Source organism: Saimiri boliviensis, chromosome 18 (genome assembly GCF_048565385.1).
Source record: "Saimiri boliviensis isolate mSaiBol1 chromosome 18, mSaiBol1.pri, whole genome shotgun sequence".
Lineage (NCBI taxonomy): Eukaryota > Metazoa > Chordata > Mammalia > Primates > Cebidae > Saimiri > Saimiri boliviensis.
The window spans coordinates 3,143,473-3,165,916 of NC_133466.1; the positions used below are offsets into that span (position 1 = coordinate 3,143,473).

Below are 22,444 nucleotides of genomic sequence, written 5' to 3' on the forward strand. Positions count from 1 at the left end.
TGGTAGTTGTAGTGATAGTGATGGTGATGGTAGTGGGAATGATGGTGACTGCAGTGGTGGTGGTGGTGATGGTGGTGGTGGTGGTGATGGTGGTGGTGGTGGCCATGGTTGTGCTGGTAATGTTCCCAGCGCTGGAAACAAAGCTGGCCATTTTCTAGAGAAAGCTCATGGCGTTTGTTATCTGCTTTTTGGCCACCTTCAGAAATTGTCATCTGTGCTCCCCACTCCCATCCCGATGGGGCAACCTGCACGATCAGGGGCACACTGGACCCCAGAAAGTCCTCGCAGCCCTCACCATGCCCACACTCCTGTCACCTTACCCTTGTCTTTCCCCAAACCATTGACCACACCCCCTGTGGCCAGCTCTGTGCCCACTGCTGACCTGTCAGCCTCTGGGTTTCTTGTGTGCCAAGGTCCTAACAAGCATTCACAGGAAGTTGTCTCTGGGAGGTGGCTGTCCTCCCAGACCCTCCTGCCCTCTCCTACCTGAGCTGGAGTTCACCTGAGGTTCACTTCCCCTTCTTGCCCCTTAGCCCCTCGCAGGCCTCCCTCCCCGTCCTTCGGAGGCGCCACTTGCTCTAAGGACTAGCTTCTCTTCCCACAGTCAGGAGGTGGAAGGTGTGAGTCTCTCATGACACACCTGGTGTCCCCAGAGGGACGTGCCAGCTGCTGACGGAGCACCCACGACTGCCCAGCCTGTACACACGCACTGGCTGCTCCCTGCCTCTGAGGACTCTGTGTGAGGTCACTAGATCACGCTTTACACCGGACTTAAATACACACACACAAATATACATGTTCGCATGCCGCACACTCCACAGACACACACACATCCACAAACACACCCTCACGCAAGTACACACACATGCCGAACATGCACACACTCACACAACACAAAGCACATGTACATAGCACATACAAATGCGCACTTACGCTGAGCCACGTACAGATGCACACGTGCACACAACGCTTATGCACATACACGTAACACAGATCACACCTGCATGTGCCATACTCACATGTATATGCAAACAACACACATACACATACTCTCAAACACACAGACACACCCCGTGGCGTTTCTCCATCACGCTGAGAGTGGGGTGCAAGTGCCCGCGCCGGAAACTGGGGGATGGGAGCCTTCTCATCTGATTTCTTCCTGATTTCAGGACTTGGGCCACAAAAGCAGCCTCGCCTTCAGACCAGGGTTCCGGGGGGGTGGCAGGGCTTCTGCCGACAGCAGGCTCATGTGTGACCAGCGTGTCTCCAGCCTCAGGGCTGCTTTGAATCCTTGGGAGGACTCAAAATCAGCCCAGAGTCCTGAGGAACATTTCCTTACAGGGTGGGGACAGCGTGGGGAGGCGCCAGATAAACATTTGCAAGCCTTCCCCTGGGTCTCAGAAATTAAAAGAGATTTGTCACTGCAGTGAGGACTCCCCATGGCTCCTGGGTGTCTCTGCAGCTCCGCTGGCCCCTGGCCTCCGGACTGTGAACCCAACTGCTTCCTTCACGTAGACATCCAGTAAATGTCTCACAAGAGGCCCGTCCTGCCTGGAGTGCACAGCCGCTCCCGCCTCCCATCCCCCTCCTGGGTGGCGACAGATCCATCCTTCTAGTTGCTCAGAGTGAGTCGCGTTCTCCTGGTTTCCAGGAACCCCATGAGCTCTGTCATCGGAATGCATCCGGAATCTGCCCACGTCCCTGCCTCGCTGGCCTGGATGACTGCTCGAGACTCCCACGGTTTCCCATCCGCCCCGCCGCCGTCTGTGCTCCACGCGGCAGTCTAGAGAGCGCCACACCGCTCAGCACACAGCCTCCAGGGGCTGCCTCCTGAGCCAGTGCCCCCAGCTGCCGGCGGCACTTCGGTCCTGCTCCCGGCTGCGCTGTCAAAGCTCTCAAGCCCTCCTGTATACATAGACTACAAGATGTGCTTCCTCATTCCGCCTTTGCTCCCCTGCGAGGGCACCCGCCCTTGCAGGTATGGGCTTTGTCTGTTTCGCTCACTGGTGAGGAGGAGGACGAGGAGGTGGAGGATGACGCAGTGCCCGGCCCCAGCTGGCCCAGAGGAGGTGCTTAGTAAATATTTGTTGAGAGAATGAATGCATGGAATGCGTTTCTACTTCCAGCCCCAGCCATGCTCCTGGAAGCGCAGAAACAGGAGCAGATTTGCAAAGGAGGAGAAAGTCCAGACGTGGAGGGCTCAAGGTGGGCCTGGGCTGCTGGAGGTGCTAAGAAACGGTTCCTTCCTCCTCAGAGCTCTCTGCAGCCTGTGACATGCCAGGTTTCCCAAGCAACTCATCTGGCTGGATTAAGAGGGGCCGCAGGAGATCTGGGGTGGGGAAGGGAAGGCTGAGGCCCCGGGCTGTCCCAGCAGCTGCTCCGGTTCCAAATGCCTGGAAGCCGGGACTCGTTCCCCCGCAGCCAAGGCAGGCTACAGAGAGCTGACCCTGTTAAGCCGGCCCTGGCATTTCCCTAGAGCCACAGGCTCCGCCGCAGCTGCCCCCCACAGCATGCCCCTCCCCTCACACACGCCAGCCCAGCCTGGTCCCTCACAGTCACACACCCCTTGCAGAGGCCACTCCGCAAGTCACAAGGCAGAGTTTCCATTGGCGTCAAACGTGCGTGGATGCTGGCTCTGGGATGGACAGGAGCCAAGAGGGGAGAAGGCAGTTTTAGAAAATTCACATGCCTGGGGGTCACAGAGGGCAGACCCCCCACGGGCACCGCATCCCGTGGCACGGGTGGGAGACTCTTGGGCATAGACCTAGTATGTGCGTACACTCTCCCTCTGTCCATCACTCTCACACATGCATGCCCACAAGCAAACACACACACACACACACACACACACACACACACCCCATATCAATGTCTACAATGGAGACCGAACAGCCTTCCCCAGGGAAGTGAGACCTCCCACACAGACGGCGGAGACAGGAGTCCGTGATTCCTGGGTCTGAAGTGCCGAGGTGTGTACCCCACACTGCACAGTGTGCAAGATGCTTGCTGTGCCCCTAGGCCCACGTACTGCGTGGGGCCTCCCAGGCATGAGGGACTGAAGATGCCCCGGTGCAAAACATGAGGGCCCAAGTCAGTGCATCTACAGGAAGCAAGCCTGCAGCTCTGAGTGACGTCACCGCATCTACGGACAGCAAGGGCACTGTTCTGAGTGATGTCACTGCACCTGCAGGAAGCAAGGGTGCTGTTTTGAGTGACGTCGGCTCATCTACGGCACTGTCAAACCCCGGTGATCTTCACCTTCCCAGTTTCCTCTTCTTTTCGACAGAAAACTCTGTTTTCTTTAAGAAAACCTGCTTGCTAACTTTTATGAAGGGTCATGGATTTTGTTGTCTGTGTTTCTAGGGCTGCCACCAACCCTGGGGTGATCACAGGACCCCAAGGCCAGCCGGCAAGAGAACCTCATTCCTCCACCACAGATAGCAGGACAGGACCGGACATGAGGCTCAAGCCCACGAAATCTAAACCCTGCCCGGGATGTTGCTGGCACAGTGAAGATGGAAGCACCCTGACCCTTCAGGTTGGGAGCTCTGAGGACCCCTGAGCTTAGGCTCCCGGGCCATCTTTGCCAACACAGACGGAATTGAGCTTGGAGTCTGAATGAGATGATGCCCAGTGACAACCTCTGAACTCCTGGACCCAGACACATCTGAAGCCACCCACTGTACCCCATATTTTCTAGGTAGGTCAAGCTGCAAACGCCCCTCTTTTCTGAAATGAGCTTGGGTTGGGATTCTGTCACTTACAGCTGGAAGGACCCCAGCTATGCGATTCTATACTGAAGTAGAATGCTCTAGACTTTACGAGGGGCAAACCGAGGTGGGGCAGGAAGATGGAGGCTTTCTGCCTCTAAAAGGTGGAAGAGGGGAGTCTCTGGGGTGGCTGGATACATATACAGCCTCACTTGCCCCTTGGCTATTCTCCCAAACAGCCACAGAGGTGGGGCTCCGACCCATCCAAGCCCCTTCCTGACCTGGGCTACCTGGGGCAGCTGTGTTTACGGCATCTGGGTACCCCCGAACCTGAGCGTCCCACCTCCCCACAGGATCGGGTCCCTGGGAAGGGAGAGGCCGATTCTCTTTCTTCCCTCTGTGGTGGTCCCCCCATCCCATCACAGAGCGCTGCAGATGACACGTTCTGTCCATGCTGTGGCCATCGCGCTGGGGATTCGCACCCCCAGCCCCGCTCCATGCACTCCAAAGACTGGCCTGGCAGGGCCGGTGCTGGCTCCCAGAGGCTGCAGGGCTCTGGAAGGAAAGACCTTCTGCAGGGCAGGACCCCTGAAGCCGGCCACCTGCCAGCCTGTGGGGAGGGAGGCAGCTGTGGGAAACCCTTTCCTCCGCTGGTGCCGCCCCCAGTGTCCAGGGTCTCTTTACCCGGCATTTCTCTGCTGCTACAGCTGTGCCTGGACCCCGAGCTCGTAGAAAAGGCTGTTGCCTCCAGCCCTGCTGAAATCGCCTGGTGCTTTCTACAGAATCTCTGCAAGGAGCTGTTATAGAAGAGACTCTAAGAATTAATTACGGAAACTAAGGACCACACAAAAACACTTATTTCTAAACGACGGGCGCCCAGTCCTGAGAATTCCAGTGGGAGTGGCGGTGATCACCGGGACTGGGGCCTCGCCTGGGGGTCGCCATGCATTCTGGCCCGTCTCCCTTCTGCTCTGGACCCCTCACCTGGGGCCACGTGCCTCGACGGACATCTGGGATGCAGGAAGCCAAGGGTCGGGCTGGACCCTTCATCAGCAGACACAGACACGGTGCCTGGCCCCCCTGCTGAGAGTGGCCTGTGCTCCCCTCGGGTGTTCACCGCCTTGTCTCTGAGATATCACCATCTGTTTCCCAGATGGGAAACCGAGGCTCTGAACAGCTAAGAAACATGCCCAAGTGTCTGAGCCTGCTGGCAGCAGGCTGGGGCTCAGGCCTGGGTCTCTGTGGCCTTCTTAGTCAGTGGGGAGTGGGTGTGAGGGGAACCCAGGTGACACTGGTCCGGCAGGACGCAGAACGGCAGGTGCACAGGATTCCACCCCGGGGCAGTCCCTGTAGCGGCTGCATTCCCACCGCACTCTGCCATGCCTGGGTGTATCTGGGTGGCTTTGCTGCATTCCTCTGCCTCTCCTCAGGGGCTCAGGAGTGCATCCTGGGAGGAGCCAGGCCAGCCCAGGGTCTAGACCATTCTAGCCTGAAATGTTCGGATCTGTGACTGAGGCCAGAATGACTTGGAGTGAACTGGAGTGATGGGATTCACTGCAGAGGGGAGCACAGGGACCCCGAGCCCGAGAGGCAGCTTCTGTCCCACAGCAGGAAGGCAGGTCTGTGTGCAGTGGCTGCCGCTGAGGGCTGAGCTCTCCCAGGCTGGGGAGCCTGTGCAAGCTGAGCTGCCCGCCTACTGGGACAGAGCTGGGGACGCCCTCAGGGCCTGCTGGAAGATCTCGTGGTCTAGGCCAGTGGACTCGCCAGCTGCCTCCAAGTCCAGCATCTGTTTTGTTTGCTTCTTTGTTTACTTTTTACAGATGTGTTTCACTTTGTCATCCGAGCTGGAATGCAGTGGTGAAATCATGGCTCACTGCACTCTGGAATTCCCGAGCTGGAATGCAGTGGTGCGATCATGGCTCACTTTGCTCTGGAATTCCCGAGCTGGAATGCAGTGGTGTGATCATGGCTCACTGTGCTCTGGAATTCCCGAGCTGGAATGCAGTGGTGCGATCATGGCTCACTTTGCTCTGGAATTCCCGAGCTGGAATGCAGTGGTGCGATCATGGCTCACTGCGCTCTGGAATTCCCGAGCTGGAATGCAGTGGTGTGATCATGGCTCACTGCGCTGTGGAATTCCCAAGCCAGAATGCAGTGGTGTGATCATGGCTCACTGTGCTCTGGAATTCCTGGGCTCAAGTGATTTTCCCTCTACAGCCTCTTGAGTAGCTGGGACCACAGGCACCATCACACCTAGCTAATTTTTTTAATTTCTTGTAGAGACGGAGTTTTACTATATTGCCCAGGCCTGTCTCAAACAGCCTTCCAAAGTGTTGGGATTACAGGTGGGAGCCCCAACAACCAGCCCCAGGGCCTTGGTTTAAAGGCACCCTCTTGGTCCTGGGAAAAAATGTGTTAACTTTGGTTTATGATTGATTTTGGGAGTCTGGAGTGGGGTGTGGTGAGGGGAGTTCAAAGAGATTTGAGAAATTGTGAAACCCCAAATCCCCAACAACTTTCCTTCTTTCGGTGTGGCCGCTCAGTGTTGGGCCAACCCCTCCCTGCAACCATCCTCGTCCATAGCAGAAAGAGCCTTGCGGCTACACTGTGTGGCCTCCTGCCTCATGGCAGCCTCTCTGTTTGTTTTTCCTGGTGAAAATTAACAGGTGCTCAACTTGCAAACCAGGAAGAATCGTCTCCAGCCCTGAGGCTCTTTCCTGAGCCCCCGACAATCCTGCTGTGTGTGTTCAGCCTGAAACACAAATTGGGGCTTGTCCTGCGGTTGGAGGCTTCCTCGTGGCACGGAGCGGGAGTGTTTCCGGGATGAATGTGCTTCATTTTGCCACATGGTTCTGATGGCTGCAGAAGACATGGTCACAGGGACATATGGGAATAGTTGTGGCCAATCCCTGTTCCTAGACCTTCACACCCACCTCTCCTGGAGTCACAGCTCCGGAGCAACACCCCGACCATCGTGCTGGGGCCCCAGTCCCTTTTGGCTTTATCAAAGACACAGCACAGCCCACCCTGAAGGAAAGAGAGGCAGCAGAGGGAGCAGACTCCTCCCACCTGGTCCTAACAGCAGGACTGGGGGCTTTCACAGGCTTTGTGCCACCCTAGAGACCTCCCTGTCTGGAGACTCTGCGGGTCCATGGGGTTCCCAAGAGGCCCCACCCACCTGTGGCAGGGAGATTTGCCTCTGGGCTGCCTGCACTGTCCCATGAGTGGTCTCAGGACCCGGACCCGGGGTTGGGATGGACACAGAGCAGCCGTGTTTGTCAGTGATGACATGGCAGACGTTCCAGCCAGCAGCACAGGCCGCCGGCCCCGGGGCGACAGTCCCATTGGTGACCTGTGTCTCAGCCTGAGTCGGAGAAGGCTTTCTACAGCAATGCAGACCCAGAGTCAGGGCAGCACTGATTCGGGAGGAGGCTGTGTGCGAAAGGTGGCCAGCAGGCACTGCAGACCTGGCCTTCGGGCTTGGATTCTGTTCAGCCCACGGGGCCCTGCGTTGCTTCCCAGAGCAGGCCCCGGACCTCCAGCTGCACCCTGGAGTGGGTGAGGGGGACTCACTGTGTGGCGTGTGTCAGGGGTAGGGGGGACCTGGGGTAAAGACCAGCAGATCCCTGGACACCTCGGGTGAGGCTGTCCCAGATGGGCAGGAATAAAAGCAAGAGAAATAAGATGAAAGTGCTCAAGACGACAGCCTGAGAGCGGCCAGGAAACTGTCCAGGCCGAGTCCCTGGGCCTGCGGGACCCTGCGCTCCAGCCGCGCGGGTGGTTTGGGTTTCTTGGGATGTGCTCTCCGGCAGGGCGGCTGCTGGAGCCTGTCTCTTCCAGCTCAGGCTTATGCTGCACCAAAAAGGGAAGGGCAAAAGCACCCCTTAGTCCAGAGGACCCCCAGATCAAGAGACCACCCAGGCTGCAGTCAACTCTGATGGGGCTTTTAATCACCCCGGCAGGAATGCTAGCTGTAAACAGACATTAAATGAGTCCCAGTGACACACACTTCTCTCAGGCAAAACTGCGTTTCCCTAAACCTTGCAGGAATGACTCGGAGAGCTGGCTGAGCGAGGGCCACTAGTGCGCTGGCACCACGTCCTCAGCACCCCCAGACTTGGCAGTCCTGGGAGCCCCAGCCCCTGGAACATTCCAGCTGCCTGTCCACTTGTCTGGTGGGGTGTTTTCCCCCAGTGCCTTCATCACCCCACACCCACCCTCTTCTCCCCAACCAGTTGCTCTGCTGAAGGGCACATTCTCCCCAGGTCTGGCCATGAAGCCATCCTGGGTGCCTCAGTTTCCCCTGCTGGCCAGGCAATCACCAGTGCCTCAGTGGGAATGCCACTCACTGCCACTACCCGGCCTAGACTCGATGGGACGCCTGCACCCCGCCAGGTTGCACTCCTCCAGCCCATTCTCTGGACACCGGATGAGAACAAGGCTACTGGCCAGGAGTGTTAGAGCAGGGAGCAGCCTCAGAGACCATGCCATCTCTGCAAGCGTCCTGAAGCTGCCAAGCAAAGTGCCCCTGAAGGAGCCGCTGAGGACAACAGAAATGTATTCTGTTTTGGTTCTGAGGCCAGAAGCCTGAGCTCAAGGCATCTGGAGAGCCAGCCCCACCCCGGCAGCTCTAGAAGATAATCCACTTCTCACCTCTCCCAGCTTTGGGTGTTGCCAGGAGCCCTTGGCATTCCTGGTGTGTGGCCGCACCGCTCCCGTCTCCACCCCCAGGGTCACGAGCCCTTCTCCCCAGTCTTGCTGTATGTCCTCGCCTCTTGTAAGACTCCAGTCACTGGATTTAGGGCCTACACGAGTCTAGTATGACCTCGCCTGGACTTACTCACATCTGCAAAGGCCCTTCTTCCAAATAAGGTCATGTTGCCGATTCCAGGTGGTTGTAAATTTAGGAACCAATATGTAGCCCAGTGCCATCTGCCTACAGGCCCCAGGATGCCCAGGAATCCGGTCTCAACTGACATGCATCAGGCTCTGTAGGATCAGAGCCTGGGCCATACTGAGCACTCACATTCTCTGCTAGTATTCCTGCAAATATTCAGTTCCCCACCACTGGTGCTCCTGCTGCCCGGAGAGTAAAATACTCCAGCCCCTCCTTCCCAGCCTGCTGGGTTCCCTCCAGCCTGGGCCCAGCCCCCTTCTCCAGGGACTGATAAGACACCATTTCCAGATATATCATTGAGTGGCAAAAGCAGACAGCAGTATGCAGTGACCTGTCTTTTGTGTAATAAAACATAAAAATATGCATATGTGTGTGTTTATTTATAGATGCAAAAGAAAAGCACTGGAAGGATAAATCTGAAACTAATAAAAATGGTGACTTTCCATGTGTGTGGAGTTAGAAGTGGAAGCTCACTGCTCTGAAGATACCTAGCTGTAGCATTCGACTCCAGAACGACGAGAATGTTTTCCAAATTCAAAACAAGAAACTTTAAAAGAAAGCATCTTTAGAGAAGGAAACCAACAAAAATGAAAATTTATATAATGTTCGTAATATAACTAAACAAAGACAAAATTATTTCCAGTGACTTTAGAGCACAGTATTTAGGACTTTTTTTTCTGCTTGTGGCATGTATTTTAAGGATAAAAAGAATGGCAAGGAAATCATATGTATCACTCAGTAGGTCTTAGTGTTAAGTCACATGGTTATTTAAAATTTTTTTTTCCCTTCCAGGATAAAGCCAGTAAGTAATTATGTGAATGTTGCGAAGAACCAAAAGGATTATTACTGAAAGAGAAAAAATATACAAATATAGAACCCAACAGGTTAAGAGTAGCACTGTAATCTTATAGTTGAATTGAAAATGTGAATATAGTCTCATAACTTATTCATTCTGATTTATTGTTTGATTGATTGTCACCCAGGCTGGAGTGCAGTGGCACCGTCTTGGCTCACTGCAGCCTCAACCTCCCGGGCTCAAGCCAGCCTCCAGCCTCAGTGTCTTGAGTATTTGGGGCCACAAGTACACCACCACACGTGGCTAATTTTTGCATTTTTTGTAAAGACGTTTCACCATGTTGCCCAGGCTGGTCTCAAAACTCCTGAGCTCTAGCAATCCACCCGCCTCAGCCTCCCAAAGGGCTGGGACTCCAGGTGGGAGCCAGTGAGCCCAGCTGGTCTGATGTAAGTGCTGGCATTACAGGCGTGAGCCATCGTGCCTGGCCAGTCTCATGATGTGAAAACTGAATATGCCTCTCCTAGTTCTTGCCACTGGAAGGGATGGGAAGCAGTGACCACTTGGCACCAGTGAGCACCAAAAGTGCCTAGACTTTGATCTCTAGCACCTTGCCCCACTTGTTAAAAGCCTGTGAGTAAACTGGTTGACTCCAGGTCAGAGGCAGGGAAGAGAGATGATGAGCCTGATACTCATCCTCTGCCAGAAATCAGGGAAGGCATCAAATACAAATAAGGTCACATCAAAGGACCTGGAGGCCAAGGAAAAGGTCCTCTCGCTGGCCAGGGCACCTCAGAGCAATGGATCAAAATGATACATAAAAATCCACTCATTCTTAATGCTACTAAAAAAGAAACGTTTAAAAAAATTGACCTTGCTTGTTGCCATTGAAGTTAATTTTTGTAGCAACTCCTTACTCTGATAATTAAGAAGAAAGGGGGAAATAATTATGCATTTATCTTTACTGTACAGCGTGTATTCTGGAGTAACCAAGCAGTAAATAAATAGGGGTTGCTAAATAGCAGGTGAAGTGAGAGCTCTTCTTATGAAAGAATTCTGGCTCATGAATCCAGCATGAGCGTGGGGATGTGAAAATAGTGTTTCGCACACCCTCGGGAAAAAAGATTCTAGCAAACCACCAGTGGATTCGAAAGCAAGGAAGAAAAACATCATCGGGAAACTGGACCTCCAGAGCTGCCCACAGGACCTCGCTGGCTGCAGTGGCATGGGGGAGCAGATTGCCACCACAGGTGCCAACCAGTCAGGCCCAGCACCAGTGGAATGGGACCCCAGGCGTTTCCTGAGAGGTGTGTTGCCTGTGGAGTTTTTCTGCCAAAAGCAGTGAAGCCGACCCCTCCCCAAGCCTTTAGATCTAAATTCCCGTTTGCAGGAAAACACTGGGAAAGTGAGGAGGATCAGCTAGACGTCACCACCAGTCAGCGGAGACATCAGGAATGAGAGACATTTTGGCCTGGTTTCTTTTTCTTTTTATTTTTTGAGATAGGCTCTCATGCTGCTGCCCAGGCTAGAGTGCAGTGCGTGATCTCAGCTCACTGCAACCTCCACCTCCCGGGTTCAAGGGTTCTCGTGCCTCAGCCTGCAGAGTAGTTGGGTTTAGCAGGCGTGCGCCACCACGCCCGACTAATTTTTGTATGTTTAGTGGAGATGGGGTCATGCCATGTTGGCCAAGCTAGTCTCGAACTCCCAACCGCAAGTGATCTGCCTGCCTTGGCCTCCCAAAGTGCTGGGATGACAGGTGTGAGCCACTGCGCCCGGCCTGACCTGGTTTCTTAAACAAGCTTCGGTTTGAAATAAAATGGGGGGGGGTTGTTCTAAATTAAAAAGAAACTCCAGCGACATAAAGACCAAAAGCAGAATGGGGACTGTGTACCGTGGTTCAAGCAGCAAACCAACCGTGAAGTAATCCTGGAGAGATGAGGGGCGTTTAAGTCTGGACTGGTGTGGCGTGGGGTGCTACAACAGAAACTGGGTTGTTGACTGGGGTGCTAGTAGAGCAGCTGAGTGAGAGGCTGTCCTCCTCCGTCAAAGATTCCTGGGAAATGTTTAGAGATGAACTGACGCACCTTGTGCTGTCCCTTTAAAACATCTCACGTGCATACCAACAGCAAAGCACTCACAGCGGAAGACTTATTAATTTGTTGGTGGAAATAAGAGATCCCATACAATTCTTTTGGTTTTTATTTTTATTTTATTATTATTTTCTTTTTTTTAAAAGAAAGGAAAAAAAGAGAAAAAGAAAGAAAAATAAATAAATTTAAAAAAGAATGAAGGAGAGGAAGAAAGAGGAAGAGGAAGAGGGAGAGAGAACGGGAGTGTTGCTTTATTGCCCAGGCTAGAATGCAGTCTAAAAATGGGTATTGAAAACCTCTTTTATACCAATAATTGTGCTTAATAATGGAGACAGGAAAAATACGAGGGAAGAAAATAACAAACAAGCAGCCAACCAGTATTTCATTTAAACCTGTGAGTAGGCGTGATGTGGTGCTGATAAAAGAGTATGTATTTTGTGTATTTAAAGTGGAGAGTTCTATAAATGTTTATTAAGTTTACTTGTTCCGGATCTGAGTTCAAGTCCTGGATATCCTTGTTAATTTTCTGTCTCATTGATCTGTCTAATATTGGTGTTGAAGTCTTCACTATTATTGTGTGGGAGTCTAAGTCTCTTTATAAGTCTTATGGATCTGGGTGTTCTTATGTTGTTTCTGTTTGAAGATTGTCATCGCACACAGAGGTGTGCAAGGCTGGGGGAAGAGGGGCCCTTTTTTTCCCTTCTAGGAGAAAGCCAGTAAGTCAGTAATTACGGCGTCCTGCGTCGTTTGCTGAAGCTCTCGTCTCCGTCCGGGTTCTCACTCTGCTCACGTCCCAAGCCTTTTTCCTCCCCTCCTTCCTGCACCCCGCCTGCTGCTTGGCGCCGGTGAAGTTGTTTATCAAAGCTCCTGGCCCAGCTTTGCTGAGTCAGAGAACCTGGAGAAGCAGGGGAGAGTTTAGGAAGAGAAGGCGCAGCCGGGGGTGGCTGGGGCTGGAGGGCCTCAGAAGCCGCCTGCCGGAGGAGAGCTCGGGCTCTGCACTCTGGGAACCAAACTCGGGATCTGGCCTCCCGCCCTTCTCTCGCTGCTGGCTCGTCCCTGGAGTCAGGGGGTGTCTCCCACCGTAAGGAGGCAACACCCACCTGTGTCCCCAGTTGCACTGAGACACACCCAAGGGTGGTACCCGCAAGTGCGCACACAGGTGACAGATGATGTGCCCAACGGCAGCTAACCTGGTACACAGGTGTGTGGGGGAGGGGTAACGCCAAACGCATTTCCCCCACTGATCTCGCCTGCACACTCCCTGCACTCTGAGACTCAAAACATCTCTCGTTCCTGACGTCTCTGCTGACTGGTGGTGACATCTAACTGGTCCTCCTGCTCTTTCCCAGTGTTTTCCTGCAAACAGGAATGTACACCTAATGGCTTGGAGAGGCTCAGCTTCACTGCTGAACCAGAGGATCGAGAATCAGGGGGCGATCCCGGCACTGGCTCCCCGGGCTGGCCCCTCTCAGGGCCTGGCCAGGCCTGCAGCTGCCCCACCCCAAGGCTCACCCCTCCACAGTGCGGGGACTCAGAGCCTGACCTTGCCCCCCTCTTGGGAGGGGACAGAGCAATGTCAGAAAGTAACAGGGGACATGCGAACTCGGTGCATTTCACTCGGACATTCAGGAAATAGCCTTGCAAACGCAGAGATTCCTTTATGACGATATTCCCTGCAAGTGTTACAAATCTATAACAGGGAGAAGTCGAAAACAACCCTCATTTCCTAAAGCAGCCTTGGCCACGTCAGAGAGGAGTATCTAATGAGGTAGGAAAATGCTCCAATGTCTTACCTTGAAAAGGGAAGTCGATGTGCAGGGTGGCTCCCCTGTGTATTACACTCTTATGAAAAATGAGCTGGAAGAAAAGACACAACATCTGTCAGAACTGGCACCTGCCGGCGGGCAGAACGGAAGGCGACCGTCTCTTTTGTTTCGCAGGACGTTCCGCGGTGGCTGCATGGCTGACAGCGTCACAGCTCTGGGGCTGTTCTAGGAATCCCATCTAGAGCTTTACAGGTGAGTTGCGGGTATCACGGGTGACACTTTGCAAAAGAGGAAACTGGAGTCAGTATCAAGACAGCCCAGCGGGTGAGCGCCGAGTCACGATCCCGAGGCCCTTCAGCAGCAGCACCTCGGGGGCACTGTGGTGGCCCCGGGACCTCAGCCCATGCAGCTTCTGCGCCCCTATGTGTTGGGAGCTCTAACCACAAAACGGCTCCTCTATTCCTAGCCCCATGGGTGAGGAGTGAGGTCTGTGCCCCTTGGGCCCTTACCGCGCTCAGGCCAGGGTGCCAGTCCTGGGAGTGCCCGCCCAGCCCCGAGCCTTAGCAAGCCCAGCAGAGGCCATGGATGTGGGGGATCCCAGTCTTCCGCCCACTGCATGCCCTGCGGTGAGCCTCGGGTGGGGCAACTGCAGGCCCGGCCAGGCCGTGAGAGGAGCCAGACTGGGGAGCCAGTGCCGGGATCGCCCCACGAATCCCACTCTTCTGCGTCGGCACTGGCTTCCTCCCCTTCGGTCCCTGGAAATAAGAGATGCCAGAGAGAGGGGTCATTTTGGTTTCCCTGACCCTGCCGGGTGCTTTCCACGTACTGTCTCCTTGCACCACCCACTGTACAGATAAGAGGACCTAGAGTGGGGGCCTGCCGAGGGTCACACAGGGGGCGAGGACCAGGCAGATCTGAACACAGGCCTGTCCACGGTGAAGTCCTGTGAGCAGCAACCGCAGCGGTGACCAAGAAGCAAAAGGAGCCTCTGAAGCCAGGCACGTGCCGATGGAGGCCAGCGCCCGGGAGACTGGCTGGCAGGCGGCGGCCTCAGCTTCCAGAAGATCCTGTGGTGGGTGCAGAGGTTAGCTCCCTCCCGGCACAGCCAGGCCCTGACCCAACTTGGGTCCCTGGGGACAGGAGGGGCTGGGAGAGCCCTGCCCACCCAGGGGACAGGCAGTCACCGTGGGGAGGAGCCTGTTTCTGCCCTTGGGAGGTGGTTCCTTTGGCTGGACCAGAATGTCTGCTGATGATCAGGAGAGGGCCAAGGGATGGGGCTGCCCCCTGTGCACCCTGAGAATTGTGCCAAGTCCAGGGAGCAATGTCAGACCCCCCTCCCCGACCCCATGCAGAGCTGCCGAGGATGGTGTCAGCCCTTGCTGCCCGCACATGCACAGGATGACCCGGATGCGGCTTGAGGCCTTGCAAGGCACTGGGAGCCAGGACGTCTAAACCCTGTGGGCTTCGACAGCATTAGGGCCTCACCCCAACCAGAGGCACATCAGGGACTTGGGGGTGTGGTGTCTCCCTGAGCTGAGAGTGACTTGGAAGGCTGCAGTCAGACCCGGTGGCCTGGCCTTCGAGGGACGGTGCTCAGAGAGGCAGAGAGGGACCCTTCAGCTCCTCCCTGCCAGGGGTGGGGCAGGGTCTCCCAGGGGTCTTCTCTGGGAGCAGGAGGCCTTGGGGGCAGGGGTGGGGTCCCAGCAGCCTCTTCCCCAGCAGCGAGGTATGTGGCTGCGGAAGCCCTGGGTCTGTGTCTTTGTCTTTGACGTGGGGCTGATGGCAATGCCTCCCCTGCCACGTGGATGACAGAGGCACAGAGGAGAGGAGGCGACAAGCCCAGGAGCACCCGAGCCACAGGGAGCCGCAGGAGGCAGCAGGGACCCCCCGCAGCCTTCAGGGAGGACATGTCTCCGTCTTGCTCTTCTGTCTCCAGAGCTGGGAAGGAATACGTTTCTGTTGTTGTATGCCAGTCATTCTGGGGTGCTTTGTTAAAAACAGGCCGTCACCCAGGAAAGCACAGAGCTGGAGCCGCTTGAAAGACTTACCCACAAGTACCAGAGGAACAGATCCCGGGCATTCGGGGAAGCTTTGAAAGATCCACCTGCTCCCTCGGCGTGCAAAGGAGGGCCTAGGGAGGGGCTGGGCGCGTCTGCTCTGTAGGAGCCAAGCTCGAGAACCCGGGGCTGGAACGGCGAGGCCGGGTCCTGGGCTGGGGAGCTGAGGGTGCAGCCAGCTTGTCCCTGGGAAGGTGACGGACAGATTCCCAGCTTCGCTGCATGCCCATCACCCTCGAGTTACCTAAACTGCGTGGAAATGCAGACCTCCAGGCTTCCACAAGCGGCCCTGGGGCAGAGCCCAGATCGCTGGTTTAGCAGCCCCCTGCCTGACTCAGATTTGGGGACAGACCCACGGCCTCTCCCAGTAGGCCAGCTCATCTGGGGTGACTGGGCCAGTGCAATGCTCCTCTCCTTTTTCCTGCGGCAGAGTGGAAGCGAAGGCCAAGGTGGGAGCACAGCTGGCACCCACCGAGTGCCGCCCTCCCAGTGCAGGGCCGGGGGAGGCACAGCAGGTGGCCTGACTCCACCCCTCGAGCCCCTGGGGACATGGGCAGGCCAAAGCTGAGAGCCAGGCACCCCACAGCAGGCCGGGGATACTTGCTCCACTCTCCCCAGCCCATCCTCATGGAGCTCCTGTGGGGCTCCTCCTGAGCCCAGGGAGACCCAGGCCCACGCGGGCGGCAGTGCGACTGCTTCATCATTGCAGCCAGGAAAATAACCAGGGAAATGACTGGAAACACAGCGAGGCCGCACTCCTGTGTGCCCGGCCCCTTCTCAGAAGGAGGGAGGAGGTCCATCTCAGGCCGACTCCCACGGCAGCTGGAAGCCACCCAGCTCCACGGCTGACCTGCTGCCTTAATGACCGACATGTGGCCATTCGCTGCCAAGCTGGCTGAGCAAAGCGGGCCGTGACGAAGCAGTACAGAAGGCATTTCCTCGCAGCCAGGGCCAGCGGGCGGGCGCCGAAGGAGGCCGGCCATGCCCTTCAGGCAGCACGTTCACTCTGAGGTCCTGCTTAGCAGGCTGCAGCCCGAGACGGTGTGTCTAAGACCTCCATGGCATGGAGCAGGCAAGGCTGGGTCCTGGGGGCCGAGGGGTCACGCTCTGGAGAGAACGTAGATGCCCTGTACTGCCTTCGGGCTCCACTCTGCTTGGCAGAAGTCTCTGAGAGCCCTTCCCACACACAGTGAATGCCAGCCATGCATTCACTCGCTCATCAAACCTACAATGAGCATTTACTGTGTACCAGGCACTGTCCAAGGTGCTGGGGATGTGGCTGAGAACCAGCCACCGTCCTGTCCCCACTGGGACTTGTCCGCCCCAGCCACATCTCCAGGGCTCCCCACAACCTGCACCTGCGACTTTGCTCCCTACCCTCCCCGCCTCCCTGGCAGTCAGACCCTAGTTTCTGTCCCACAGCCCTCCCAGCCTCCCCGCTCCCTCCCCATTTTCTCCCTCTCTGGTGAGCCCCCGACGAAATCCTGCCCTTCATCCTGTCTTGGCCTCTGCTTCATGATGACCCTGGGCTCACAGTCTGGCCACTGCAGCTGAGTGTCGCACTGGCTCAGGTGTGGCAAGGCGGGGTTTGAAAGGCTCTGGACCAGGCACCAGGAGTCCTGGGCCCCAGGCCAGCCCTTCCGCAAACCAGCTTTGTGTCATGGGACAACCCCAGGCCCATCCCCGGCCTTGCTGTCTGGAGAAAGGAGTAAGCCGGCCAGACGTTCTCCAAGAACTTTTGGCCTCTGCCCTGCATGGCTTCTGCTTGGTGTCTGGCTGGGCCCAGGGCTCTGCCTGCAGCGTGGAACCTCGAGGGGAGCCCCCGCCACTCTCTGCTATCATCACTGGCCCAGGCCCCCTGCCACACAGCACCATTTCCAAGCGTGAAGGCCTTTGTGTGGCACAGGCTGGGCTGGGGGAGAAAAGATTTGGGCATCTCTGTGCCCTGCCACCCTGTGGGCCTCCTGCGCTGTCCTCGTCTTGAGAACATTGTACTTTTTGACTCCCATCAAGAAGTGGAGGTAAGATTGGCTCTGAAATGTGTTATGATCCCTTGAGCAGAGCCAGGAGCAGAACCAGCTCCCGTGTGGCTTCCACGGGCATCGGTCAGAAATGTGCTCTGCTGCCAGTTAGTGGGGAAACAAGGTATATGGAGGGGCTCACAGCCCAGGGTTCCAAGCCCAGGCCCCTCTCAAGAGCGAGCAGACCAGGGGAGGGTGGCAGGAGCATCCACCGAGAGCCAGAGGAGCCCAGCAGCCTGAGTTCCTCCCTGGGAGTACCCAGAAGACAGGTCATGGGGCCCTGCGGAGCCGTGGAGCCACCAAGGGCTCATTTCGCAAATGTCTCCAATCGAACAGCAAGGCTTTGTGGGTGCCTGAGCCTCAGCCACGGTCAGTTGCCTGAGTCACACCTGTTGAGGTGAGCATGCAGGTGCAGGCCCCACCCACAGGCACCCCTTTTTGGCCCACCCAGCTCCATCTCCCACCCCGAGGGGTGTTTCTCTGCACGGGGCTCCCAGGGCACATCTGAGCTCCACCCAAGGCTCCCTTGGGCTCCAGCAGAGGAGGGCAGACCCAGGAGGGCCCCCAGGAAGAGGCCAGATGTGGTCAGGAGAGGGTCAGGAAGGAGGGACAGGACTCCCGCTGGGCACACCCTGGCCTCATGGGCCAGAATCCTCTGAAGCCTGGACCCACACTGGAGCCACATGGCCAATTCTGAGGGCGGTGCCTGGGACGGCTCTCAGGATGGTGAGGCTTGGTGACTTCTGTCCTCCATGTGGGGAAACAGCTGAGAAGGACGCTCGTCTCTGAAGGCAGCAAAGGGGAGGGAGGAGAGGAGAGGCCGGGCACTGTGTCTCACCCAGCCTAGGCCCCGGGCTCAGGGGCCCTCAGTGACTCACTGTTGAGGCATCAGAAGGACCCCTGGGAGGGATTTGTGAACACGTCCCCTGGCCTTGGAGGAGAAACCACAAGGGTGCCCCGAAGACCACTCCTGGCCCTGCCCCCACCAAGACAGACAGGCTCAGAGAGCACAGCCAGCATGGTGCCGGGGCTGGGGGGCAAGGGCTAGCTTGGCCTCTGGGAGGAAGGAGCCCAGGCAGTGGCACCCTGTCCTCAACAGAGGGGTCTCCAGAGTCAGAAACACTGGGCAGCCTCTGCCACTTGGAGTGGCCTAGGGTTGCCAGGGCTGTGGGACCCTGAGGGGGTCACGGGGACAGTGAGAACAGGGAATTGTCATGTGATCCAGGCTGGGTGGAGGAAGTGCCCCCACCTGAACATGGTGGCACAGGGAGCCATTGGCATGGATGGACACCTGGGGTGGGCAGTCGGGTCAAGGTGCCTGGGGTCTCTTGGGGCCAGGTGGCCAGGTCACAACTGAAACTGATGAGGAAGCCTTTCATCAGCCGGGGTGTATGAGTCAGCACAGCCTACATAACAAAGCACCATGCTGGGGGCTTGAGCCTCGGAAATCCCTGGCCTCACAGCCCTAGAGGCCAGAAGTCTGTGATGTACGTGTGGTTGAGGCCAGCTCCTCCAGGGGCTGTGAGGGAGCCTCTGGTCCCAGCCTCTGCCAGCTTCTGGCAGTCTGAGGCGTTCTTGTGATGGCCGTATTCTCCCTGTGTCTTCACTTTGTCCTTCGTGAACAAGCCCCTCTGTTGGAATCTCCCCTTTCGGTAAAGGTGCCAGTCCTGTTGGGTCCTCCCTGTGACCTCATCTTAACCTGATCTGCCAGGACCCCGCTTCCAATGAAGGCCCCACCTATAGGTACTGGGGGTTGGCCTTCAGCATCTTTCACAGGGAAGACAAACCATCACGGGGAGCGGGGGAGGCTGCAGGCCCCTGCGGGCAGGGAGAGGGTAACAGTGCACCTTCGGGATGCGCCCCGCCCGCCCAGCCTGGGCCTCCCCACCAACGTGCACAGCACAAACTTGCACCTGGTTTTGAGAGCTGGAAATTTAACGTCAAATCCTTTCTGCCACTTTGATTTCTACATCAGGACCTGGAAGGACAAGAGCATTTTTTTGTCTGCTTTACACTGAGCTGATCCAAGTGGACATGTCGCCGGGGTCAGCGGCGGCAGTGAGGCCCTTTCCCCAACCTTGAGGACACGCAGGACTTTTATCTCCAGACCTGCGGCCCCCACGTGACCCTAGGAAGAGCCCCCGGGGGACGCTGTCCTTGGTTTCCTCTGGAGCAGAGTTTTCTGGAACTGCCCCGAGAAGACACGGGAAGCATCATAGAGGCTCTGCTCCCCGGGACGTATTTTATCGTTTTAATGTATAAAGAGGTGCCTTTGAAAGCCAAGCCACAAATCTCAGGGTGGGCCCTTTTACGTGCATGAGCTCTGATTACTTGATATTTTGGAAGCGTCTGTAAAATTACATCTGTAATTCCTCTAGGCTGTCATGAAAGAGCCCATTATAACCGCCGGGCTGTCCCTCCCGGGAACTGGGCGCTGCAGTGCCGACAAGGCTGACAACAGGAGCTGCTCCTCTCAGAAAAGGGCGCTGTGGCCCTGAGCACCTCCAGCTCAAACAGAACGAATGCAGCCGCTAGTGATGTCTGTCGCTATCTGTGTGGTGGATGCGTGTCCAGTTTGCTGCCCTGGAGAAGGAGGAAGAGCTTCCCACCCCGTCATGCTGGGGATCCTGTCGCCATCGTCCACGCTGAGTCACATTGCCTGGAGCACCAAGGGGCCTGGTCCCCTCCTGCTCTGTGTGTGCAGAGATGCTCTCAGAGGGACAGGAAGCTGGGGCTTCTGAGCCCAGCCCGGGGCACTGCAAGCCATGCCAGCTGAAAACCCCGGCCGCAGAGACTTGCTGAGGGTCCTGTCACCCGCTCCCCATTCCCGTAAACTCCCAAGGCCGGGCATCTGCCCTTTATGGAATGGGGCCTTCGCTCACCCAGTGCTTGACTCTAGAATGTCACTGAGCATGTCTGGCTGCAGGGCGACATGCTCCCTCCCCCTGGGGTTTGTTAGAAAGAGTTCTGAAGCCTCGCAGAGGGTGTGGGTGGAAAGTCCCGCTGCGGAGAAGGGAGGTGCAGAAAGCCTGAACTGAGAGCAGGCAGGGGAGGCACCCAGCCTCGGGTGTGCAGCGGGATACCTGAAGGTCGAGCGGCCACTGCAGGCCCTGCTTCCCCCTCCTACGGCTTGGCTCCAGACAGCCCAGCATCAGCTCGGCCAGCGCATGCCCCACTCATGCTCCTGGGACTTGCCCAGCGCCAGCCTAGACCCTGAGAGTGAAGAAGTGGTGACTCATGCACTTGGGAGTTTATGGTGTGGACTTTGAGAGATGAAATCTGAGCAGCTGAAGATCAAACAGGAGGGCAGTTTACACGTCAGTGTTCTGTCCAGGGTCCTTGGGGCAATAAGAGCGGTGGGCAAAATTCTGCTAGCTACCCCCATTCCTTCCATCCTTCTTCCTGAATAACAAGAACCCCAGCTTTTAGCTGGACACACTGCATTCAGATAAAATCCTGCATTCCTAACACTACATCTGGACTAAGTGAGGCATAGTCTATTGGCTGGAATGCGGAGGTGATGACAGCCACTCAGGCAGCCACATTGGACCATGAGACGCCAGGATGGATATGAAGGACTGAAGAGGCGTAAAGCAATGAAGCGACGTTGGGGAAGTGTGAATCCCCACTCTTACTGGAGCACGTTGTAACGTGAACTCCCTAATTTTAGCTGGATACAGTTCCCATCCTGCCTTGCAGCTAGATGTGGTCATGTGCCTATGTTTTGATCACCTAAATTTTAAGCAGAAGTGTTGTGTGCAACCTTCAGAAAGCATCCTTAATGGGCAGGACCACGCCCTCTGCTGTGCCCCAAAATCTGTGCCCTGCAAAGTCACAGAGCCCAAACTCCCCATGTGGTGTGATTTGGAGATGGGGCCTTTGGGAGAGAATTAGATTTAGGTGAAGTCATGAGGGGACCCCTGTAAGGGGATTAGTGCCCTCTCAGAAGAGGAAGAGGGCTCTCTCTCAGCCATCGGAGGATACAAGACAATGACCATCTGCAAGCCAGGAAGAGAGCCCTCCGCAGAATACAACCGTGTCGGCTGAGATCTCAGACTTCCAGCCTCCAGAGCTGGGGAAAGAAATGCCTGCAGCTCAAGCCACCGCATACGGTGATCTGTTACGGCAGCCAGGGCAGATGACATCCTTTCTTCATCCCCTCCTCTTCCCTGCTGGCTGAGGTGCCCAAGCAGCCACCTGGGTCCACAGAGAGCTGATAATGAGGAGTGTACGGAACCAGCCAATGTTCTGGACGGGCCAGCTCGCCCTGCACGCCTGTCTTTGATTTGCAGTACACTCAGGGACAGAACCCTACCTCTAAACCCTGAACATTCGGCTGTCTTCTGCTTTGATTTCCAGTGAAAGAACATCTGAGTAATTATTGTGCCTGAAAATTCTCACCCACAAGCTGCTATAGATTTCCCTGTTCTCGTCCTCCCAAGTTGGGGTGGGGGGTGTTTCCTGAGGCCATTCGAACATATTATCACACACAGCTTAACACAACAGAAATTGGCCGAGTGTGGTGGCTCATGCCTGTAATCCCAGCAGTTTGGGAGGCCAAAGCAGGCAGATGGCTTGAGTCTAGGAGTTTGAGACTAGTCTGGACAACATAGCAAGACCCCATCTCTAAAAAAACTACACCCCAAAAAATTAGCCAGGTGTAGTGGTGTGTGCCTGTGGTCTCAGGTACTCAGAGACTGAAGTGGGAGGATTGCTTGAGCCAGGGAGGTGGAGGGTGCAGTGAGCTGTGATTGCATCAGTGCACTCCAGCCTGGGCTACAGCGTCAGATCCTGCTTCAAAACAATACAAAACAAAACCAGCAACAGAAATGGATTCTCTCACAGTTCTAGAGACCAGAAATCCAAGGTACCAGCAGGGCTGTGCTGCCTCTGAAGGCTCCAGGGAAAGATCCTTCCTTGGTTTTGCCAAGTTCAGGGAAAACCAAGCACGTTCAGAATGTGTGGCTGAAGACGATACTTCCTGCACCCTTCAATCTCTGCCTCCATCAGCATGGCCTTCTTTTCCGTGTCGATGCCTCTTGAAGGACACCTGCTGTTAGATGTCAAGGCCACACAGATAATCCAGGCTGACCTCATCTCAACACCCTTA

At 56.0% G+C, this 22,444-nt stretch overlaps 1 protein-coding gene across 1 annotated transcript; it reads left to right on the plus strand.

The window, feature by feature from the left end:
* The first annotated feature begins 7,607 nt into the window (after positions 1-7,607).
* LOC101033055 (putative uncharacterized protein encoded by LINC00322) lies at positions 7,608-8,748 on the plus strand. The gene is given in 7 exon segments (XM_074389176.1): positions 7,608-7,787; positions 7,789-7,937; positions 7,940-8,032; positions 8,035-8,075; positions 8,077-8,134; positions 8,137-8,360; positions 8,362-8,748. Coding segments are annotated over 7 exon segments (873 nt in total). The 5' UTR covers positions 7,608-7,647; the 3' UTR covers positions 8,530-8,748.
* The last annotated feature ends 13,696 nt before the right edge of the window (positions 8,749-22,444 follow it).